The 21,008-nt window shown below is 36.1% G+C and overlaps 1 protein-coding gene across 1 annotated transcript; it reads right to left on the bottom strand.

The window, feature by feature from the left end:
- Positions 1–4,620: 4,620 nt before the first annotated feature.
- LOC138183363 (capping protein inhibiting regulator of actin dynamics) lies at positions 4,621–12,497 on the bottom strand. The gene is made up of 4 exons (XM_069120190.1): positions 12,452–12,497; positions 11,898–11,971; positions 8,316–10,106; positions 4,621–7,752 (listed from the first exon to the last, which is right to left on the bottom strand). Exons 1-4 carry the CDS (start codon positions 12,495–12,497, stop codon positions 5,557–5,559), a joined length of 4,107 nt encoding a protein of 1,368 aa, XP_068976291.1. The 3' UTR covers positions 4,621–5,556.
- Positions 12,498–21,008: the final 8,511 nt, after the last annotated feature.

The following is a 21,008-nucleotide window of genomic DNA, read 5'->3' as shown; positions in this document are numbered from 1 at the left end:
AAAATAGTTTAATTTTTTGATAAAATTGCAATAACTTTAATCATTAAAGGATAGTAACAACTTCCAAAGCAAACTAGGTCATTCATAATCCAAGCGAAATTTCACCGTTGCATTTGATCCAAGAGAATTTTTATTTCCATTGAGAAAAGTTTCAAGCACTTGACTTATCGAAACGACTGTGTAATACGATAAGTATCACAGAATTTTTGCAGATCTTTTTGAAGCCTAGAACCATAAGATAAGAGAAAGAAAGATTACGCTTAAATGATCCAGTTTGTCTACAGAGTGTAAAAAAGCAATAAATTTTTACATGGAGTGTAGAATATCTTCATTAAAGTTTGTTATTCTTCGTAACGAATGTTACAAACCCTTTAAATATACTTTACCTAATATCGTTGAAATAGAATATAATGAAAAAATAATTTCTAAAAAGTTTCTAAATGTAGAAACAAATGTCTGCATAATTAAAACGTATTAATAAATTTCTAATATTTTTACATATACTTAATTCACATGCAAATTTCATATTTCCATGGAATCCATGATTTCTGTGCTCGTAAATCGTATTACCGTAGGTTACAGTAGAAATTCCTCTGCCCGTACAGACACCAGTTGCCCATGTCTGCCCTAAATTTTACTAAGACCGAAAGGATTATTCTTCGCCTGCGGTTTCATAGTAAATATATTATCTTAGTGTGAGAGAACGAGCTCTCGAGCGGATTGTGTCGTACATCGATAAGCGTGTAGCATCGTTTCCTAGGCGTGTGTCGAGCGTTTCATCGTCGCACTCGCGACACAAACTACCCCCGCGTAGTTTCGTACAAGGACCAATCTGTTTATAGACCAAAACAGTAACTTAGTAATCGTTGCGCATTAGTTTGGAGAAAGCAGTCCAGAGTAAAAATTTTCACGTCTGACGGCTTTGTCTTTGTCGTTTCTTTTTCATATATAGTTGAATTTGACAATTCCTTAAAAATAAACATTAACCTCATGCGAATTGAACTCGACATTTATTTCGGCATTGTAAGAATTGTAAAAATTAAAGCGGAAGAAAATAAGATATACTGTTTTGTATCAAAATTTAAATTCACTGGAATTATGCTAATGAAGATAAGGTATTCATTACGAAGATATGAAAATATAATGGAATTATGAACAGCTTCTGAATTGAACCGATTATATATAAATTAGCTGAAACAAAATGTCGAGTATGGCTTTACAAAGCCAAATGTTGCTCACAATTTTTGGATGAAAGAATAAAATATTTCAGTTGAACAATGACTCATTATTTAGCCACAATGTGAGTTCAATATATTTTAATCGATTTACTGTACGACTATACTTTAACACAGATAGGGTACATCCTGAAAAATATAAATTACCTTTTTAATACGATTATGTTATAGGCAATTGAAAACATGGGCCGTGACATGTTTGTTACATATTTTAACCCATTGTTGTCTACTGACGTCACCACCATAACGTTAACAATGCGTCCATTATTATTTGGTCGCATTTTTACACCCAAAAGACGAAGAAAAATGAAGGTCGTGAAATTATAATCGTTTCCCTTTCGCGGAAAAAATTTTTTTATTTCTTCATTCCTAAATTGTACTTCACTGTTGATGTTATCTAAAAGATCTTTATAACGAAAAGGATAAAAATCGAAATTGCTAAATTGTCGAAAGACCGACATCCTTTACGACAGCATCGCATTGTGTAACAGGAACAAGACAAATATTCAATTGCAGACGCACAAATTTTTGCTCTAGGCTCGATTAAAGTCGAAGTTAGACGACCAGATTCGCGAATCTCAGGTTTGCTTTTCCGTTTGATAGTCGTTTCTACTTCCCCTTGCGAACTTCTGGCAGCAATTTGTTGCTGCGATCTGTACGCGTAGATACATCGATCCCTCCCCCCTCCCCCCATTGAACGATCTGTCATCGTGTATAGAGAACTGTACTCGCGCGTGAATACTTATCGATGTGCATATACATATACCGGAAGTTTAGCTGCAACGTCCACTTCTGGCTCGCGCGAATCCTTGCGCGGGCAGTGTGTAAATACTTTGGTATGCGTGTGCCTACTTTGTCTGATAGTTTGATACATTGTTATCTATAATATACATATATACATATATATATGTGTGTACATATAAATATATAAATATATATATCGTATATACGTATATGGAATATTGTACAAGGGTACCTTGGATGACTGAACAAATTAGGAAGAAACGAAATAAAGAAAAAAAAAAAAGAAAAAAAAACTAATTGTCAATTACGAAAATGGGAGTTTTACACGGACAACTAATTAACGAAATTCATCGGACGACGTCGACTAGTGTATCTCGCGTTGCGCGCGTAATCGATGTGTAATGTACGGCCTGTGCATAATTCTAAATTAGGTACAATCAAAGTAATCTTCGTAGGCCTATACACCTATTATATATATATATATACACACGTAATACGTTATTAATGAGTATTCGTATGTAATCAATGCGGACTATGTAAGGAAATAATAATTCGATTAAAGCGTTCCTCTTCGTGGCGAAGAGACGCTTATTATAATAAAGATACATATGTATGTTGTATGCACGTAGCCGGGTAAAGTACTATTTTGTCTTCGTCAGAGTGTGATAGAAAATTGATGTGATGGGCGACCGTGCTGTGCTTCGTGTGATCCCCCACCCCCTCACCACCACACTTTAAAAGGTGTCCTCATTTACTTAATTACATAGCGGAAGGGAGCTTTTACTCAAACTAGTATTTTACTCGACCGTCAATGGCTGCTCATGTTACCGATTGAAACGGACTGATATATTCATAAATGGATCATTAAACGGATTTGTGAATGGAATCTGGAACATTAATGCCGTGTTATCTGGATACGTTTCGACTTGTGACCTAACACGTTGCATTCCCTCGCTCGACGACGTAAACGTATAATGTAAATAACGAGATATTTTATGTACTCTATATTTATTGTATATATATATAATATATTTACAGTGTACACATGGAGTTGCTTAATTAATATATAAATAACACGATACACCGACCTTATTCGTTATTTCACTGTTCCGCGTAGAAACGGACACATCGACGTTGTTTGCCGCGATTTTTATTACGACGCAGAAGAGGATAATTTTTTGAAAGGCAGATCGAAGTAAGTGGAAAATATACGGCAGGAAATATCATTTTCTTGAATCTATTGTTTAAGGGAGAAACGAATTGAATGGTACCGTACGAAGCATGGAATTCCACTTATTGACGAAAGAGGATCGTTAAATTCTTCTTTGGTCCATTTCTTTTTTCACACGAACAATGTTCTATTGTATTCGTAGAATTTCTCTCTCCTCTTTTACATCTCTGTATATTGATTCTACTACGTTATTTTCCATTTATTTCGATACCGAAAATTACATCCTCCTCTGTAATATTATACGTATAATATAATTTAATATAATTTCATGTATCTATTAATATTAACATTGTTATCAACATTAAGGACGGTCCAATGCTATTTTCAGCAGCGTCAATGTATCCATAACGTAACATATACGGTGTCAAAAATAACATTCAGCGTCGAGCATCGAATTAGCTTGGAACAAGAATAGACGTTCTAAGTTACTGATATTTACAGAAACATCCCGTTAGCATCCGTTATTTTATCATCTTACTTAAGTAACAATATTATATCGCACGCCATCGTTAAAAATAAGGGATGCTTCAGCGCGATAATCGAACGAGATTCAATGGTCACGTGGCGCGTGTGATTTTAAATAAATAATTTATACATCTAGATTAGGGTGAGGATAATTTTAATTAAACCTAATCGAGTGCACGTGCATTTGGTATGTTTTTTCCACGAAGTTACTAATCCGATGGTAAAACGAATGTTCATCACAGGATATCTAATAAAATTGATCTAACGATATTCCTATGCATATTGTACGTATTGCATTCCCACAAATTTGTCCAAGTTATTTCACTCTTAGAATGATCGTTATTTTCATTCAGAATCAAACAAATCGATCTAGTAATATTTATATGAATATTCTATATATTGCATTCTTTAGAATTTTTCTTTTTTAGTTTCTTTTTTTCTACATCCGCAGAAGAATCGTTATTTTCACGTAGAATCAAATAAAAATATTTCATTCATTGCAATTTACCCAATTTTTCTCCATTTTTCTCATCCAAAAGAAGGATTTTCATTTTTTACAATTTAATAACATTTCTATAAATGTTCTTTGTATTTTCCATTTTCCCAATTTCTTTTACACAACGCAAGAAATGATGTATCCGTTTGATGAGGAAACAAATTGATCTAACAATATTTCTATGGATGTTCCATGTATTATATCGTCTAACATTTTTTTCAATTTTTTCGTTCAAACGAGAGCCGTTGTTTCTGATAGAAGTAAACCAGGGATTCTTTGATTAATGAATTTCACACTTTTGGTATTTTAATTCAATTATTTACACGATAATATGAACGGTGCTAATTCACGGACAAAGTGAAAGAGTGAAGGGGAAAGCATATTGAAGAAGAATAAAAATTCCATATTTTTTCGTTCGAGCAACTTTTTCATTTGGAAAGTAAAGAAGATCGTGGACATGGAGTCTCTGCGAAAATTAATTCTTTCTCGTAAAATGAATTACATATAGATCGAAAGTATAAAATAAAGAAAGAAGAAGAGGAGATGGTAGGAATATAAACGAGAAAGATATCAAGAAAGTCCTTGAAATTCATTCTTGGAAGACACAATTCAGCAATGCAAAGTAACTGAGAAATATTCTGACACAAATATTGTATTAATACATCGTTGACTTTTAATGGACCAATAAAGAGAGAGAGAGAGAGAAAGAGAGAGAGAGAGAGTCCAAATTCCTCTATTAACGATTATAGAGCTTGATAAAGTTTGAACGTATAAAATAGATAATGATCACCATATCTTTCGAATACGATGTACCAAAGCTGTTAATATGTTTTCCTCGAAATTTATGTCTCGTAATAAACCATATATCTTTTATAGAATTTCCATCGAGAAATTTGGATAAGAATAATATTGAAGCCTCTAATTGGTCAGTGTGAGTTTATAAAAATGTGAGTCGAATAAAGTTATGCTGAATAACGAATCTCTGGCGAGGAAATGAAACTCATTAACTACAAACATGCTAATTTTTTTAGATACACTTTGGATCTATATAAAAGCTTTTTACGAAAAGAATGAATCTAGAAATCTAGAAAGTCTAAGTGAGTGACTTTCATCTTTTGTTATATTTAATATAGCATTCTTTCCTTAAATAAATTAATCTCACCATCACCTTCCTTAAATAACGAAATCACCATTCAATCGCCTTTTAACTCAACTTAATACCTCGATTAATTTCCACAAAGAAATGTTACGTCCACGATCACGTATTGTAGACTGTGAAACACTCGAAGTTCCTCTAAAAATGGTACTCTAAAGAGCTACCATCATCGACCTTCTCGATTACGAAAAAGATCTCTTGAAAGGATAAAAAGCTCTAAAGTGTTCACTTAGCTCTTCTTCGACAATTCCTGGAAGAAGGCCTCGATGGGGAGGGTCGGCTCGTCCGTGGGGATTTTGAAGTGCGAGGCGATGACTCTGCTTTCTGGGGACACGGCCTTGAACATTCCAGGTTTGTCGTAAAGAGCAGAAGCAGAACTGGTCAGGTCCGCCACGCTTTGCGACGCTTTCGCAAACAATTCTTCCTCTTCCGATCGAACTTCGAACGCTGTCGTAGCTTCCGTGCTTTTATTGTCGTTTGGTATCGTGGTTTCCTCTGTTTTCGTCGTAAAATGTTGCTCGGTGATACTAGTTTCTTTCAGTTGACTTTCGTCTACACTTTTGTCAGTACTGGTATGAACCGGTCCTACAGGATTCTCATTTTCAGGGTGAAAACTCGGTCCAGTTTCACTTTCTTCCGCTTCGTTCACCTCTTCGTCCACATTCGATCTCATCGGAACGTCCGTGGGAGCTGGTTCTTCCTTTTCAACGGGGATCTCGTTAGCAGCCACTTTGGTGGTGCCAGTGGTTGTGACCGACGAATAGAAACTGGTTTCTTCTGCGGCCATTTCAGTGGCTTCCGTTTCTTTTCTATCCGTGTACGCTACGGTCGAACTCTCCCTCTGCGTCGACAGTCTGCTTTTCATCACTGGTCGTCGTCGAACCGAAGAAGAAAACACGTTCTCGGCTCTAGCTGTGCTTGGCTTCGACTGAGAGTCACTCTCGTAATGATTCTGGGATCTATTGGGGCTACTGGTGGTTCCTGCGATTCTGCTTCTGTACACGTTACCGTTGATGGGTCTTCTCTTTGGCACAAAACGGTTGGTTCTTTCGGTCGTCGAAGAAGCTGTATCTTCAGCCACCAACTCTTGATCTTTCACCACTGGAGGATTCGGCGAAGATGTCCTATAGTTTACCCTCGAGACGTACTTGTATCTCCCTGTCGTCTCTCTTGCTCCTTCTATGTTCTGCTGCTGACTTTGTTGACTCTTCAGACTAGAACCTCTTTGCTTCGTGTGTGGCGCTGGTGTCGCAGACGGCTCCGTGCTCGAAATTTGAGCTAATCTGCTCTTGTAATCCATCCGGCTCTTGTAGTCCTTGATGCTAAAGCGCGGCCTGGTCGTGTTCCCGTACCTGATCGGCCGGATCTTGTGGGATCTGCTCGTAGAGGAGCTTAAGGGTGGCGCTTGCGTGCTCGATTGCACCGTGGATGTCGTCGTTGAGGCGATCGTGGTGACGCTAGGGCTTGTGCTTGGGCTTGTACTTATACTTGCGCTGGTGGATAACACCGTCGCTCGATCGAAGTAATTACCCTCTGTTTTGATAAACAAATCCTCTAGGGGAATATTCGTGGCCACATCTAAACCCTGTTGCGGTTTATAACTTTCGTTGTTTGGATCTTCTTCTGGTCTTGCCTTTGTCGGTTCGGTGTAATATTCTAGCGGTATGGTCTGCGTAGTATCCTCCACTGTCGCGAATTTTGGAGACGTATAATCGAATTGTTGATTAGGTTGATTGGTCACGAAACGAGTAGTGTATTCGTTATAGGGTTGAATGGATTCAGTCGGATTCTTGTACGTGTTTAGAGGAGTGTGAACGATCTCTGTGACGATCTCAGCTTCGAAGGGTTCGCCTGGGTTCACCCTGTTTCTATGACCAGGCCGTTTTCTGATATTAGCTTTCTTCTCGGCTACTGTATCTTCAAAAGCAGATTGCGTAGGTTTGATTCGTTTTCGTTTTGTAGCGTCTACGTGATGTATCGCTTCTTCTTGTTTTTCGTACTTCAGGAAGTCCTCTGCAGATGGTACAGTGACAGGTTCAGAAGTAGTCGTCGTTGGTCTTCTTCGACGTATTGGAGAACCTGGTCTTCGAGTCCTGGGCTTCTGCGTGCTCACTGTCGCCAGAGTCACAGTTTCTGGCGTAGTTCTAGTGGTCGTCTGTATAGGCACTTCCTCAACGTGCAACGTCACCGGAGCAGAGGTTTCTGGAACTTGGATCGGAGCTTCCGTTGGCGTTGGCTCGTACGACGTGGTACTCGGTTTTCGTCGCCTATAGTGTTCGCGTGATGGCTTGTGCAGTCTATGAGGCCGTATATCAGTCTGCTGTTCTCGATAATTCACTTGCTCTTGCTGATTCTGCGAGTGATCTTGATACTGTTGGCCCTGGCCAGTGGGACGCTCCGAGAACACGTAGTCCGGCTGGGTTACCTGCAATGGAATTTTAAAAGTTTGTTAGAAAATTTGGGAAACGTGGTTAAGACCTATGTGTAGCATTGATCTTGCGATTAGTTAATTGTATTTGGCAAGAGTTTTGTTATTATTCGATTCAAACTCTATTCCATTAAATCATTTGAAATGTAGTATTTTAGAATCATTATTACAATGCTCATTAATTAATTCTAAAAGTCCCTCTTCCCTAAATAAAGAACCATTAAAAAGATCATTAAATAACTTTTTAATACAAAAAACCCTACTTCCATCCCAAGCAAATTCCAAACTAAGAAAAACTCTAAACAAATGTCTAGTGGTTTTAGCACGAACTATACGAGAAACCGTATTTCGTAGCACAATAAAATTAATTCCGAAAGTTTCCTACGATATAAGAAACCTGCTTTATTGCGCATTTCCCCGAAGCTGTCCTTGTCCAAACAATACCCAACCTGTCCCCCAATCTCGTAAGTAAAGCCGTGGAGAATTAACTGTCGGTTTCCGGGAGTTCCGCAGTAGCCAAATATTTTATAAAGCACTCTTTCCACGGGAACAAATACTACCTGAGACTGTTGAACTTTTGGCTGTTCGCCAAGGTTGCTCTGCTCGGTAATCACCGCGGTCAGGTCTGTGGTAACCTTCGGGATCTCGTATCCTGCCAACTGGATCGCGTAAGGCGATTGTTCCTCCGTGACTTTCGCCAATTCCTGCGTCTGATTCCTCGCGGATTCCACAGCCAGTCTCGCCTCTTCCTCTTCCTTTTGCTGCTCCAACAGCTGCCTCAATTCCTCTTGTCTCTTCTTCAACTCCTCTTGCTGTTGCTTCTCGATCTCCAATTGCTGTTGCCTCTCCTGTTCAGCCAATCTTTGCCGATCTCTTTGCAGCAGTTGTTGTTGGATCAAATATTGTTGTTCGTTGAAATGTTTCAGTGAAATACTCTCTGGAGTCTCGTATTCCGTCTCTCCGCTTTCTGGTCGAATATCGATCGGCAAAACAGAAGTCTGGAACTGTGGCTGCTGAGATTGAGGGCCGATGAACACTACCTTTGGTGCCTGTGGGATCTGGTTAGACACTATAGGCTCTTGGTTGAACTTTGACGGAGGATTCAATCGAGGTAGAACCTCATTTATGTCGGACGTTTGATACTTGTTCTTCGGAATTGGCCACGAAGAGGGTGGTGGAGTTAGATCCTGAGCTTCTGACACGTAATAGGTATTACCAACACCCGCTGTCGGCAGCAGTTCACTTTGTATTCCGCTCTCTATTTGCTTACTCGTAGTACTTTGACTTGGTCTCTTGTAATCCTGTACAGCATCTCTGTTTTGTTGTTGGAATTTACTCGATTCTTGCGTACGAGGAGTAGTGGGTGCGGGAGTAGAAGATGAATACACATCAGGAGGAAGTAGAGTTTCGTAAGGCAACGAAGGTCTAAAGTTGAACGGATTGTAGACAGAAGGTGGAGTGATGTAACTAATTTCGTGGCTTTCGTGAACCAGGAACGCGGGATCTCTCTCGAACGACGTCTTGAAAGAATGAGAAGGATGGTTCACTTGGCTGAAAAAGTTCCCTGTACTAGCTGGGTTAATAACGTGATCGTTGTGAGTCTGCCCAGGATACTTGTCATGATTCTGTCTGTGATCGTAATCTGATAGTCGTTTATCCTTTCCAAAATCGTTGGCCGGCGCTGTACCAGGTGGTTGGAAATATGGCTTCGCGTTGTTGGACACCTTTAGAGACTCAAAGGGCTTCACCTGATACCTGGGTGGTTGCAGCAACTGAGGGACGTAAGGTTCAGCGTAATGTCTATTTTTCGTAGGTGCAGATGGTGAAGACGGAGAATTCGTGGTGGAGGTATATCCTTTAATAAAATACGTGGCAGCCTTTATTGGATCCGGAGGCTGATGCACTGGCGGGCCAAATTGTGGCTGTCGCAAGTACGTCGAGCTGTCTCGTAAAATGGGCTTCCGGTGTTGGTCCAGGTCGAAACGGTACGCGTCTTTCGGCGGAGGTATCAGGAACGTGTACTCCCGCGTCTCAGAAGCGACATGTTTATTAGGATGATTGTGGTTAGATTGAGCTTCGCCGCGTGCTTTTGCGGCAGCATGACCGAGGACCGTGAAGCTGCCTAGTATACTGGGCGGATTGTAGTCGTGATAGGAAGATGGTTTACCCTTCCGTTGAGGTTTCAGTTTTTCAGAGGCCGCCATGTGTTCTTGAAGCTTGCCTAGAACTGGATGAAGAGGACCATTCCGCTCGAGGTTGCTGGATGGGGAAACGTTCGTTCCGATCGTCTCCTCGTAGCCGTTCGTCAACGGCCGCCAGCCGTTTGCAATCATCGATGATCGCGTTGGTGGCTGTGAAGTGAAGTTAGAGGAGTAGTGTGTTGGATTTGTTGGATTTAACTAGCAGATAAAATGTAGCGAGGTTGTGAAGTGTTAAATGGAATGATAGAGCCTTTATGTTATCTGAATATCATTCGTGTAAATATCATGATTATTGGAAAATTTGAGAATGACTTTTTGTGAGCAAGATAGAGAAACAAGAATAGGAAACAATTTCTTTCATTCTTATTCAAAAGCTTTGGGTTTTTGTTAATTTCAATGATCACAACGTAGTTTAAAAACAATAATCACATACTTTTGACACCCTGTATAGTAGAATTTACGGATATTGACTGTTCGAGGCTGAGATTAATTCCTATCATGATTGACTGTTTTGGTCGTCATGTTTCCAAACGTCTTACTCCGCTTAGTTATCTCAAGGGTATAATTGAGATAAATTTTCTCCGTCACAATAGATCTTGTGGAAGTCAAGTAACTCCACGTGACTAGCGTTAAATCGCTACTCAGAAAGCAATTTTGATATGTCAATATCCATGAATTCTATAATATAATTCTACTATAGTTCTTTCAGTCTTAACTGGAATTTTGATTGCCTATCTTTCGGGCTTTTATTAAATTGTTTATCAAATATTTGAAATAAATTAATTTAAATGTCAAAATGATTTCACAATTTCGCTGTATCTCATTCGCCAATTGTATTGTACACGGCTCGATTTCAGTCTAATTATGTCTAGTTTCCATGAATATTTCGCGAAAATGTTTGTAAGTTTTGATACAATAATTAGATATTTTGTAAAAGCCATTGTAGTGTAATTTTATCTTAATCGAATGTCCTGTGGATTGAAGTTCTGTTTTATGAATTGGTTAATTGATGTATTGTAAATTGTTAATATTGATGTATTGTAAATATGTTTAAGTAAATTTAGTTGATGTTTTACGTTAGACATTCAAACACACTAATGACTAAACTTTGTCTTATAAACTGTTATAGTGATGGAACAGATTGTTATGTTGATAAAACGTTGAGTCGACAAGAGAATAACATTAATTCTTTAAATATTCAGCACTCGACTTAATATTACAACGAAGGATTCTTTGTAACGATTTTTTGTATAAGCAAAGAATCGATTAAAGTAATTGGATAAATATTAGCTAAAAATTTACGTCATCTTTGCAGCCAACGAAGATTCGTTTAATGTACATAACTTGACTGTTATGGATCGTGTGCAGTGTGCATTAGATTAAAACAGTTTCGAAGTTAAACGTTTTAGGAGTTTCAACAAAAAGGGTCACTGTTTACATAACTCAGTTCTTGTACATGAAAAAGGAAAAGTTCTTCCCCTTGCATTATGTGCAGTCGAAAGATTGATGCCTTCTACTAATAGCTTGTAGACGTAAATATTTTATAAAAATTATAAATTATTGTTGATACTCTGTATCTGATGAATAAAAAAATCAGAATATCTACTATTACAAAGGTTTTACTCAATTTACCAATAAAGCTTATTGATACCGTAAAATTTCATACGATGATCTTTACCTCTGAAGCAGAAGAGTTTTTATGAAACTCATCCTGTTACTTCCAGTTCATAAAAAACCGACATTATTTCTCATCAACTCAACAGAAATGAAAAGTGTTTCAAAAAAATAAAGAAAAGAAGTTCTCTTCCTGTGTGTACTTTCTCCGTTTAAATAACATAATTTATTCGTTAACACTGGTAAAAATAAACAAATCGAGGCAACGATGCTCGCGCACACGCAAGAACAATTAATTGCCGCAACTCGATTACGGTATCTACTTACGGGTTTGTTATCGGAACGGTCTATCGATACGGTGATTGCGCCAATGCAGGTAAAGAGGCCCATCGCGAGGACACCTGTGAGTATTTTGCATATCACGCAGATGGAGAAAACGTTAATTATATTTTTAAAAAATTTCACGAAGAAAGAACGTAAGTAACCAATTAATCCAAGAAGTAGATGCATTAAAATAGAACAAAAAAGACAAAGAAAGGCTTTACGTTAGGCTTGGACAAATTCTATTCGAAATAAAGATAAAGAATAATAATGAAATAGTGAATTATAATATAAGTAGTTTGAAATAATAAACCATAATAGATAATTATTATAAAAATGAAAAATTATTTAACTTGATAACTAAATGAAATAATTCGAAGCGAGATCGCTTCAAGGAATAATTTTATTCAAATAAATTAATTCGAAATTATTTTCAAATAACACCTAGTCGAATCAAACGATAAACTAGTGTCTAACATCAAAATTAATTTCTACCCTAATCAGGTTATATTCATTTTTCGAATACGTTTTCGAAAAGCGTCCAAGTTTGATCTACTTACAATTCAACGTTAGTGTCGACCGCATCGTGACAGACCATGGGACCATTTACACGAGCGTTCTGCGAAAGAAAAGAAAATGTTCGATCGTTAGGCAAATTCACGTCGTTCTCGTTATATCGCAAATTGCTCGATTACGAAAGTAGAGATCAAAGTATATCGGGTATAACGAGTATAGTTCTCGATTGTCGGAATACGAGGACAGGAAAAGTGTAGCGTGATGCAGAGAAAGGAAGTATAGAAAGCCGTTGTTGCATCTATCGCGGCTGTTTCCGCTGCTATTTTGTCATTTCTCTTTGAATCAAGGTAACAGTGAAACTCGCGAGAAGACGGAAGAATTTCACTGCACTTTTTTTTACAGGCTGGTCGTAATATCCAGAAATTTCCACTTGATGCTGCACGAGCTTTCATCCTCGTGTGAAACCGGAAACGAACGAGTTTCCAACGATCGTCGATGATGAGGGCACTTGTTGTCTTGGGCGAGTTATTGAAACTTCTAGCGATTTCAGTTTCTTGGAAGTGTGAGATTCGAACGCAAGAAATCCTTGTTCGAAGAATATTTTCTCTGACAGTTAGAAATTTTCTGATTATTTTGAGAAACGTGTGTTTCAAAATTCATGTCTGCGGAGTTGAAGCAACCGTTCGATCATTCGATGTTCCTAATTTTGCGAAATGCGCGTTTAATGTAACGAGCTGTCATTCCTCCGTGAAATCGAACTTATTGAGCGATCATGTTGATCGACAAATGATCGATAAATTTTCGGTCATTGTATGCTCTCGAATATTTTGCAATTCTCTTGTTCTTACTATTATCGATGGGCCAGGGATCACAGTCGAATGAAACTAGGCAGAGCAATTGTAATTTTCAATTTCCACCTTTCCAATTTTCATTTGTGCACGAAATCGGAAACGAACGATCGTTGGTAATTAGCAGACTTATTGAAGAAAATTACCGAAGTTCTTCGCAGCTGATGTTTCTTAGAAATTAATCGATGGAAGGAAATTGTAGGTTGGAGAATATTTCTTCTGATATTTTTCAATTTTCTGACTATTTTAATCCATGAACTAGAATTCACGTGTTTCCTGCTTGAGCAAAGTTAACCTCTAACCTTATAACGTCGAGCCATATTTCTAGCGTGGATTGTTCCACTCCAATTCTAGAAAAGTGTTATATTTAGGGTAAAATTTAATTCAACTTCAATTTTCATTCCTCGGATGGAGAATCGCTAAATAGAAATTATCCAGTTTATGTAAATATAAATATTTTATCAGTTCGTATTTAATATAGTGTCCGACAGAAAATTGTAATCGTCGATTTACTACTAGAAAAATCGTAATATCAACAGGTCCTCCGCTTAACGAATTATCGAAATAAATTTTAATGATAATTCCAGTCAAGTTGAGTCACTCAGTTATTCAGTTATGCAAATTATTGAGTTACAAGTCCAGTTATACTATAATATAACTACTGCAATAAAGTTACAAATGATTAATGGAAATTTCAGGAACATTTTAAGGGAAGTTAAATTTTAACGAGTTTAACAGCCAACGAGTCGTAATTTCGTTAATTTGTCAACATTACGGTGATGGCAACCGCTATTCATCGATTTATTCGTAATGGGCTGTTAGGAATAGATCAATTAACTTATGTACCAGCAGTATACGATCAATCAGCAGTCGTTGACTGTACAGGAAAGTTCCAAGGGCGTGAGTATGAGGAATAAATTAATCGCTTCGAAAAACTCGACTTTCTCTCATTAATTTTCTAGGCCCGAACTATGGCGTAAGTACTGGTACACTTTTCACGCGGAGGGCAAGTGAAAAGTGTTTGTAGAACTGGCTTCTAATGGACGTAGTATTTCTAATCAGCGTTCTTAAGACGCATTCCAGACGAGACAGTTAACAGCTCTGTTTCCTAAACGAGTTAATGTAACATTTCATATACGTGCACGTGTATATGTCAACCGGTTGTATTCAACCGAATCAATCAGTTGATAAATTTTAAATTAAAATAGTGGAATTTGCGTTCGTATCAGTAAACTTTACGTGGAATTCACGCAATCGAGTAGCAATTAATAAATACAGCTCCAATAAATACATATTTATTTATATAGAATTTTACCGTAACAAACAAACGAATGAAATGAATATTTAATTCTTCGGTAGTTAGACACCCACGCAGAAATTTGCACTAAGAAAGGAGAAACAATTTTCCACGTGCGTTCCATATGAGGCGACTGCATTTACTCGAGTGCTAATTAAAGTTTCATTCCAACAAATAATATAAATCTCTGCTACGATAAACAACCAAATAAAATGAACATTTCATTTTTTCACATGCTACGAACTTCCTACGCATCAGAACTAAAAATCGGAAACATCTTTGTCTGGTGCTCTCTATGTCTACTGTTTGTATTTAATTAAATGTTCGTTAAAATTTCATACCATTATCAGTAGCATAAATGTTTCAGAATTCTACAATAATAAGTAAACAAATATAAAGCAAATATCACAGTGTAATTTTCCTGTTCATCTGCATAAAGAAGAAAAGGAAGCATCATTTCCTGGTGCAGCCTATACGAGATGTGTCTAATCTGGCAAATAAACAATTAAAATAACCGAGTAACTAATATTCTTCCTCAATAAACAAGTTACAAAATTCTACTATAATTTCACTTTCCAACGTTAGCACTAAACATTTCCCTCGCATCATAATTGAAAAAAAGACAAAGCGTTTGCCTTGTGTGCCTATGTGCATCGAGCGCCTGCATTTAATCAAACGTTCTATTAATTCTATTAATAGGTGAACAGATAAACCGAAATACTTCACTTTTTGGCAGATACAAATTTTCCACGTAAGAGGGCCGAAAAATCTACTTTTCCTGATGCATCCCATATCGGGTGTCTGTTCTATCCGAAAGTTACGTTTTCGCTCAAGTACTGGGCAAACAATGGCCGCGGCCATTACGCAATTGCGTTTCTACTCTTCCGCCGCTTATCAACGTTCGAGTTTTCTTTCTTTTTTGTGGCTGAAATATCGTCGAATAACGAATCGAATGTTCGCAGCCAGCCTATGCACGCGTTCCCGCGTCTGCGCGAATTTTATGGGGGCGATCAGGTGCTGCCCCCTACGCGGTGAAAATTGCCGTCAAATCGGAAAATCAATAGAGCAGGTGCATTTAAATTTCACACAGATTCCCCAGTTGAATTAATTACCAGCATTAGCCTGCCCCTGGGGCTCGGTGCAACCTCTCCGGCCAACTTTCCGAACGGCTTCCGACCGTGCAATTGCGCGCGTTATTTGAATTACCCACTGGTTACCAGCTGCAATTGCAACGCGCGAAATAACCGGTCGGATCACGTAGCTGGACGGTCCACTACACCGAATGAGAGTATCACGGAAAGAAATGTTCCAACTGCGCGTTTGGTGAATATCTAATTTAGAGTTCAGTTTTACTGGTCGTTTCGTGTAATTGGGCCGAGGCAGCTTCAGTTTCTCTTTCTTTGAACTCAAACATTCCGCGAATTAGATCGTCAATTTTCAGGTATTTATGGGAAATACGGAGGTGGAGAAACGCATTGAACGCGTGTGTCATAATATGTAAATATGTTGAAGATATTCAAAACAAATTAGGTATTCTAATATTTAGAGTGTGAAACGAATCTCTATCCATGTAGGTTTCACTTTTTTAATTGTTCAGTGAAATACGAATTTGCATGAAACCAGGTATATCAGATATATGGCTAAATCCAAATTCTCGAATTTTCAGTTTTCAGTTTTCCATGTACGAAATTTTGGTAAGGTGGATACAATTTCTTAACAAACTAGCTAGATACAATTTTTTCCCCTTTTTTAAACTGAGAGAAGAGTCGGGACAATGATAATATTGGGAAATTTCAAGTGAGTGATTAAAGAGGTTCGAATGTATGGAAATTAGTAGAAATACAGTGTACATTTATCATTATCAAGCCTCGCTGCTTCTTGTTGAAATAAATTGAGCATTTTGTTATAAATTATTGAGCGTGTGTATGTGTGTTTTATTGAGCGCTTATCGAGACAAGTGCTCGGGTGGAATAGTAATAAGGGAAAATTGAATGGCTGATTAAATGGCTTTGGACGTGTGTGAACTAATTGTTATGGAATTCACCTTTATCACTTTTTGGAGCTTTACTGCAGTTTCCCGTAGATTTTACTGGAATATGCAGTGCAAAATTTTCTGATGATTTTCTTCAAATCTTTTTTAGTCTCAGGGTCTAAGTGTAATTTGTATGTACAATTACATTCTGTATATAACGAATTGAAATTAGTAAAAATTATTGTTTAAAAATGATTGTCCAATTTGATACAGTAAACTAGAGTAAAGATAACAATATTACAATATACATCATATCATGACTAATTAATTACATGTTCAAAGAAGTTTCTAGCAGCGTATATTGATTTTGTATTACAAAACAAATACTAGTTTATAATGACGTCACATAGTAATATCTATATTATTGGCACGGCCTATTCTATATGCGGGTGTTTTATTATAATATTTTAACAATACATGTTTGCTTATAATTAATTATAGATGTAATCAATCATTATATAGTCATATTATATTATGCTAATATAACATAAATTACATATATATACCGTGTATACCATACACATAATAACAATAATAATCGATATTCACGACAGATGAGAAAATTTAATTTGCCTTATTATTATAAAAATTGTAACTGCAGTCGCATGATAATGAATATTGGAATAAATTTATTAACAATCAATTAGTATTTAACCATAGATGATGACACTATAAAAAACATTTCCTGGTTTTATCAAATTATTCTATCGTGCACTTATTAATGATTTTTGACTTAGGTTAGTAATATAAATGTAATTTTTAATTCATTTTAAAATATATTGCATTCAGAGTTGAAAGTTTTCATCCTGAAATTTTCAACTGAATTTTGAAGGGAATAGAGGCGACGTGCCATAAAAGTTTTCGTACTATTTTGGAATATGACTTTCCGTTCGATTTCCAAAAAATGTTTTTTCGCCAAGAGAAATATTTCTCACACTGAAGAAAAGTCGGGAAAAATACTCGTATTTTCCTGTTATCTTGACGAAACTTTTAATGGAACGCCTAATTCAATGTATCTCATTTCTACATAAACATATCATGATATTTCTTTGGAAATATCGTCACGTTGACAAATTTCGTAAAATTATTGTAACGCATTCAGGTAAGGAAAAAGATAAGAAAATGGAGAAGTTACACAATATTGGGTGAACTTTAAAATTTTAATAAATTTTCCAAATTTGATAGTATCATACATCGATGCATTGACATTTGATGACAATCCAATTAATGGTTAGTAACTGTTGGTAGATCGAAATATATGTATTTATGATGTGAAATTCTTAAGTTATAAATCTGTAACTCTATAAATTCATATTGTCCTCTAAACTGAACAACTACAAAAATAATTTTGTGCTTCGTTACGCTTGTCTGCACTCTTGAGACTCGCCTCTTAACGATACGTTAAACGTGGATTCTGGCTTCATAGTTTTTGGCTTGGTTTCAATATAAAGAAGAAAAAAAGCTTTTTTTGTAACTCTACGTGAAGTGTGAGAATGAAAATTTGTGAATTAAATTATCTGAATAAAAAGTATACATATATAGCAGTAATACCTTTGAAAAACGTATTGTTAAATTCGGAAATAATAAAAAAAGTTAGGATAGTACCGATATATTTTTGTAAGAATATTCGTAAAGAAGGAAAGGTCATTTTCTGTTTCAAAAGTCTTGAGATTATTATTATTCTTCGTAATAATTTGATATAAAAATTTATTTCATTTGTAATGCCAGGCTCTAACACTAATTTATGTTACTTTCAAACATGGAATGTTTATACAGATATTATTAAATCGGATTTGTTTAAAATATTTAGGACTCCAAAGTAATTTAATATAGCAGAACTTATTTTTCGATCGAAGAATTTACAGTATTCGCAAAGATTAGAAATGATTTATGCAGAAATACGTACAGGTCTTACAATTGAAGAATTTAGTATATTTCTAAAGTAAAGTCGAAAGTGATTTATGTTGCTTTTAAACGTGGAATATTTCTATAGAAATTGAACTGGCAGACTTTTTTATTTTTTTAAGCTATTTCAAGTATTCTGACATGGAAATTTACCTTGAAATTGGGGGGCGGGGGGATTTATCATATCTACAAAACGTACCAGATTGAAAGTGATTTATATCACATTTAAATATGAGATATTTGAATATAAATTAAATAAAATTTATTGTACATGTCTCGGAATATTTGAGCCGACCTTTTCAAATTATAATTAAAAGTATAAAAGAAGATAACTATCTATACTGTTTATAGTATGTAGTTTGTTGCTTTCAGCAACAAATACATACAGTGGTGTGAACAAGTTTCCAGAACTTCTCTTCGTGTTATAATAAGTAAACATACATACATACTATATATATATATACACCATGAACTGTAGATCTTTTCAAGGTATATAATAATATATATAATATAATATAATAACATACCTACGATAAATTGTAGTGTCTTTTTTTCTCTTTTTGAGAAATTACTAAATATTATATTCGTATCTTTTTCTGTTTTTCATCAGGTTAGGTATATTTCGTATTTTCTCAATAACAACAATAAGACTGATTTATTTTATACATGCACTGTATAGTAAAGAATCAGTCTGCATCAAAGGTCAAATAGAACTGATTGTGAGCTATCCGCTAATACGACGTCATATAATTTCCATAAAGTGTCCCACACATTGTTAACGAACAATTATGCTTTACATATATGTTTATGTAACAAGTACCTGTAATGTTTATTTAACTCAGTCAATGGTCGCTAATAGCCTTCTACGTTGACACGACTTTAAATTTATAAATAAAAAATAGAAATTATGCTTTATCTGATATTCTTCTCGAAGTTGATGAGGAGCAGAGTACATTTTACGACGAGATATATCTAGTACTTAACAATCAGCAGAATCGTGTCGATGAAGAAACCCTCTACATGTCTGAATGTTTCTTATTTCTTTATATATGTTGAAACATGAAGAAAAATTCCGAAAACATTTTCACACCACTATGCATGAAGTTTCACTGAAATTCTACTTCTAAAGTTTCAAAACCCACATCTTCCCGTCTTCGTTCTAATTACTTTGTTGCTCAATGCACATGAAAGTGCTTTCGAAATGTTCAGATTAAGTTCTGTTTAGCATGTCGGTAATGTCCGAGATCCGAATGCGGTACACAAAAGCGCTGCTCCAAGTCTCATTTCGCGTTCGTGATTAGAAGACGGCGAGGAAGGAATTAAAGGGGAGTGTTCACGAGATAGGAGGTAAATAGTGAAGGGCAACAAAGCCTGGAAAATACATGGGAACGAGTTCATAACGAGTTTGCTACGCGCTTAACTGCAACGAAGGATTTAGCCTCTGAAAAAAGGATCTCGAGCACCTCTCACCGGAATTTTTGCTACGATAATGGTTAAGTTCGTGTTGTAACGTTGCTACGAATAATACAGAAACTGCCACGTTAGTATAATAAAGACAGTGATAATGAAAGTCAAGGTACAGAAACAGTTTTGATAAATTTTGGAGTCTTTTATATCCGTAATTATGACTTTACGTATTTTACAATTATAACCATAAATTGCGATTTTCAAAGTTTCTGACGAGGTAAGAAAAATTTGAGAGATTGCTTTCTTCAAATTTTGAGTATTGTATATGGTATGCCATGAGAGTTATGGGGTAAGTGATGGCGCAATAGGGTGTAAGATGAATCTGCGTGAGAAAATAAGTGGAAAATATACAATAGAATTTTTCTTCAGAGGGAAATCCTATTTATTATTAAATTTCATTAATTGAGTTTCGCTAGTTAAGTTTCAAAGTGAAAATAAAGTATTTTTTCGTAGTTTTATAATTGTGGCGTCAGGTGTGTACTAAACTGGTGCCACTGGGTCACAGGTGGCCACAACAGGTTGCGTTAAATTATTTAATTTCAGAATATCTTATTTTGTATGTTATGTTTCAAGCGACAAAAGCACTTAATAGCCTCTGCTGTATAAAACGAGGAGTATAAAATACGATAAAATAGCCTGAAATTAATTAATTAATTATCAATTGAACGATTAATTAATTATCAATTCTGCTATTAACACTTAATATTGATATTAATTTTAAACAAAATTCTTAAATTACAGTAATTTATCATGGCTTGTATTTCAGGCTGACACTGGTTTTGACAATTTTCTGAATAAAACTAACCAATATCTCAATTTCTCAATTTCGTAGTTTAATTTGTTTTATTTTCTTTTAAATTACAACTACATATGTGTTTATCAAACATCTGCCAGATATTTAACGCAAGAATTACGGTGCTTTCTATCGGTGTTTCGTATCTGCGAATTACACGCCGCGAAACTCATGTTTCGTTGTGCGATTATGTGTGCGACATTATTGGGAAAAAGGTGATAGTTTCTCGCGATAATTCGCAACAAGAGTATTGAATTCT

Source organism: Bombus flavifrons, chromosome 9, assembly GCF_040668555.2.
Source record: "Bombus flavifrons isolate JBK064 chromosome 9, iyBomFlav1_principal, whole genome shotgun sequence".
Classification (NCBI taxonomy): domain Eukaryota; kingdom Metazoa; phylum Arthropoda; class Insecta; order Hymenoptera; family Apidae; genus Bombus; species Bombus flavifrons.
This window is presented reverse-complemented; position numbering and strand designations above follow the sequence as displayed.

Bases quoted from the DNA above. Each gene is read 5' to 3' on its own strand.
- LOC138183363 (XM_069120190.1), bottom strand. From the start codon at position 12,497: ATGGTCCCATGGTCTGTCACGATGCGGTCGACACTAACGTTGAATT. The intron at 11,972-12,451 runs GTAAGTAGATCA...AAATACTCACAG, and splicing joins GTCGACACTAACGTTGAATT to GTGTCCTCGCGATGGGCCTC. The intron at 7,753-8,315 runs GTAGTATTTGTT...ATTCCATTGCAG, and splicing joins CAAAAGTTCAACAGTCTCAG to GTAACCCAGCCGGACTACGT.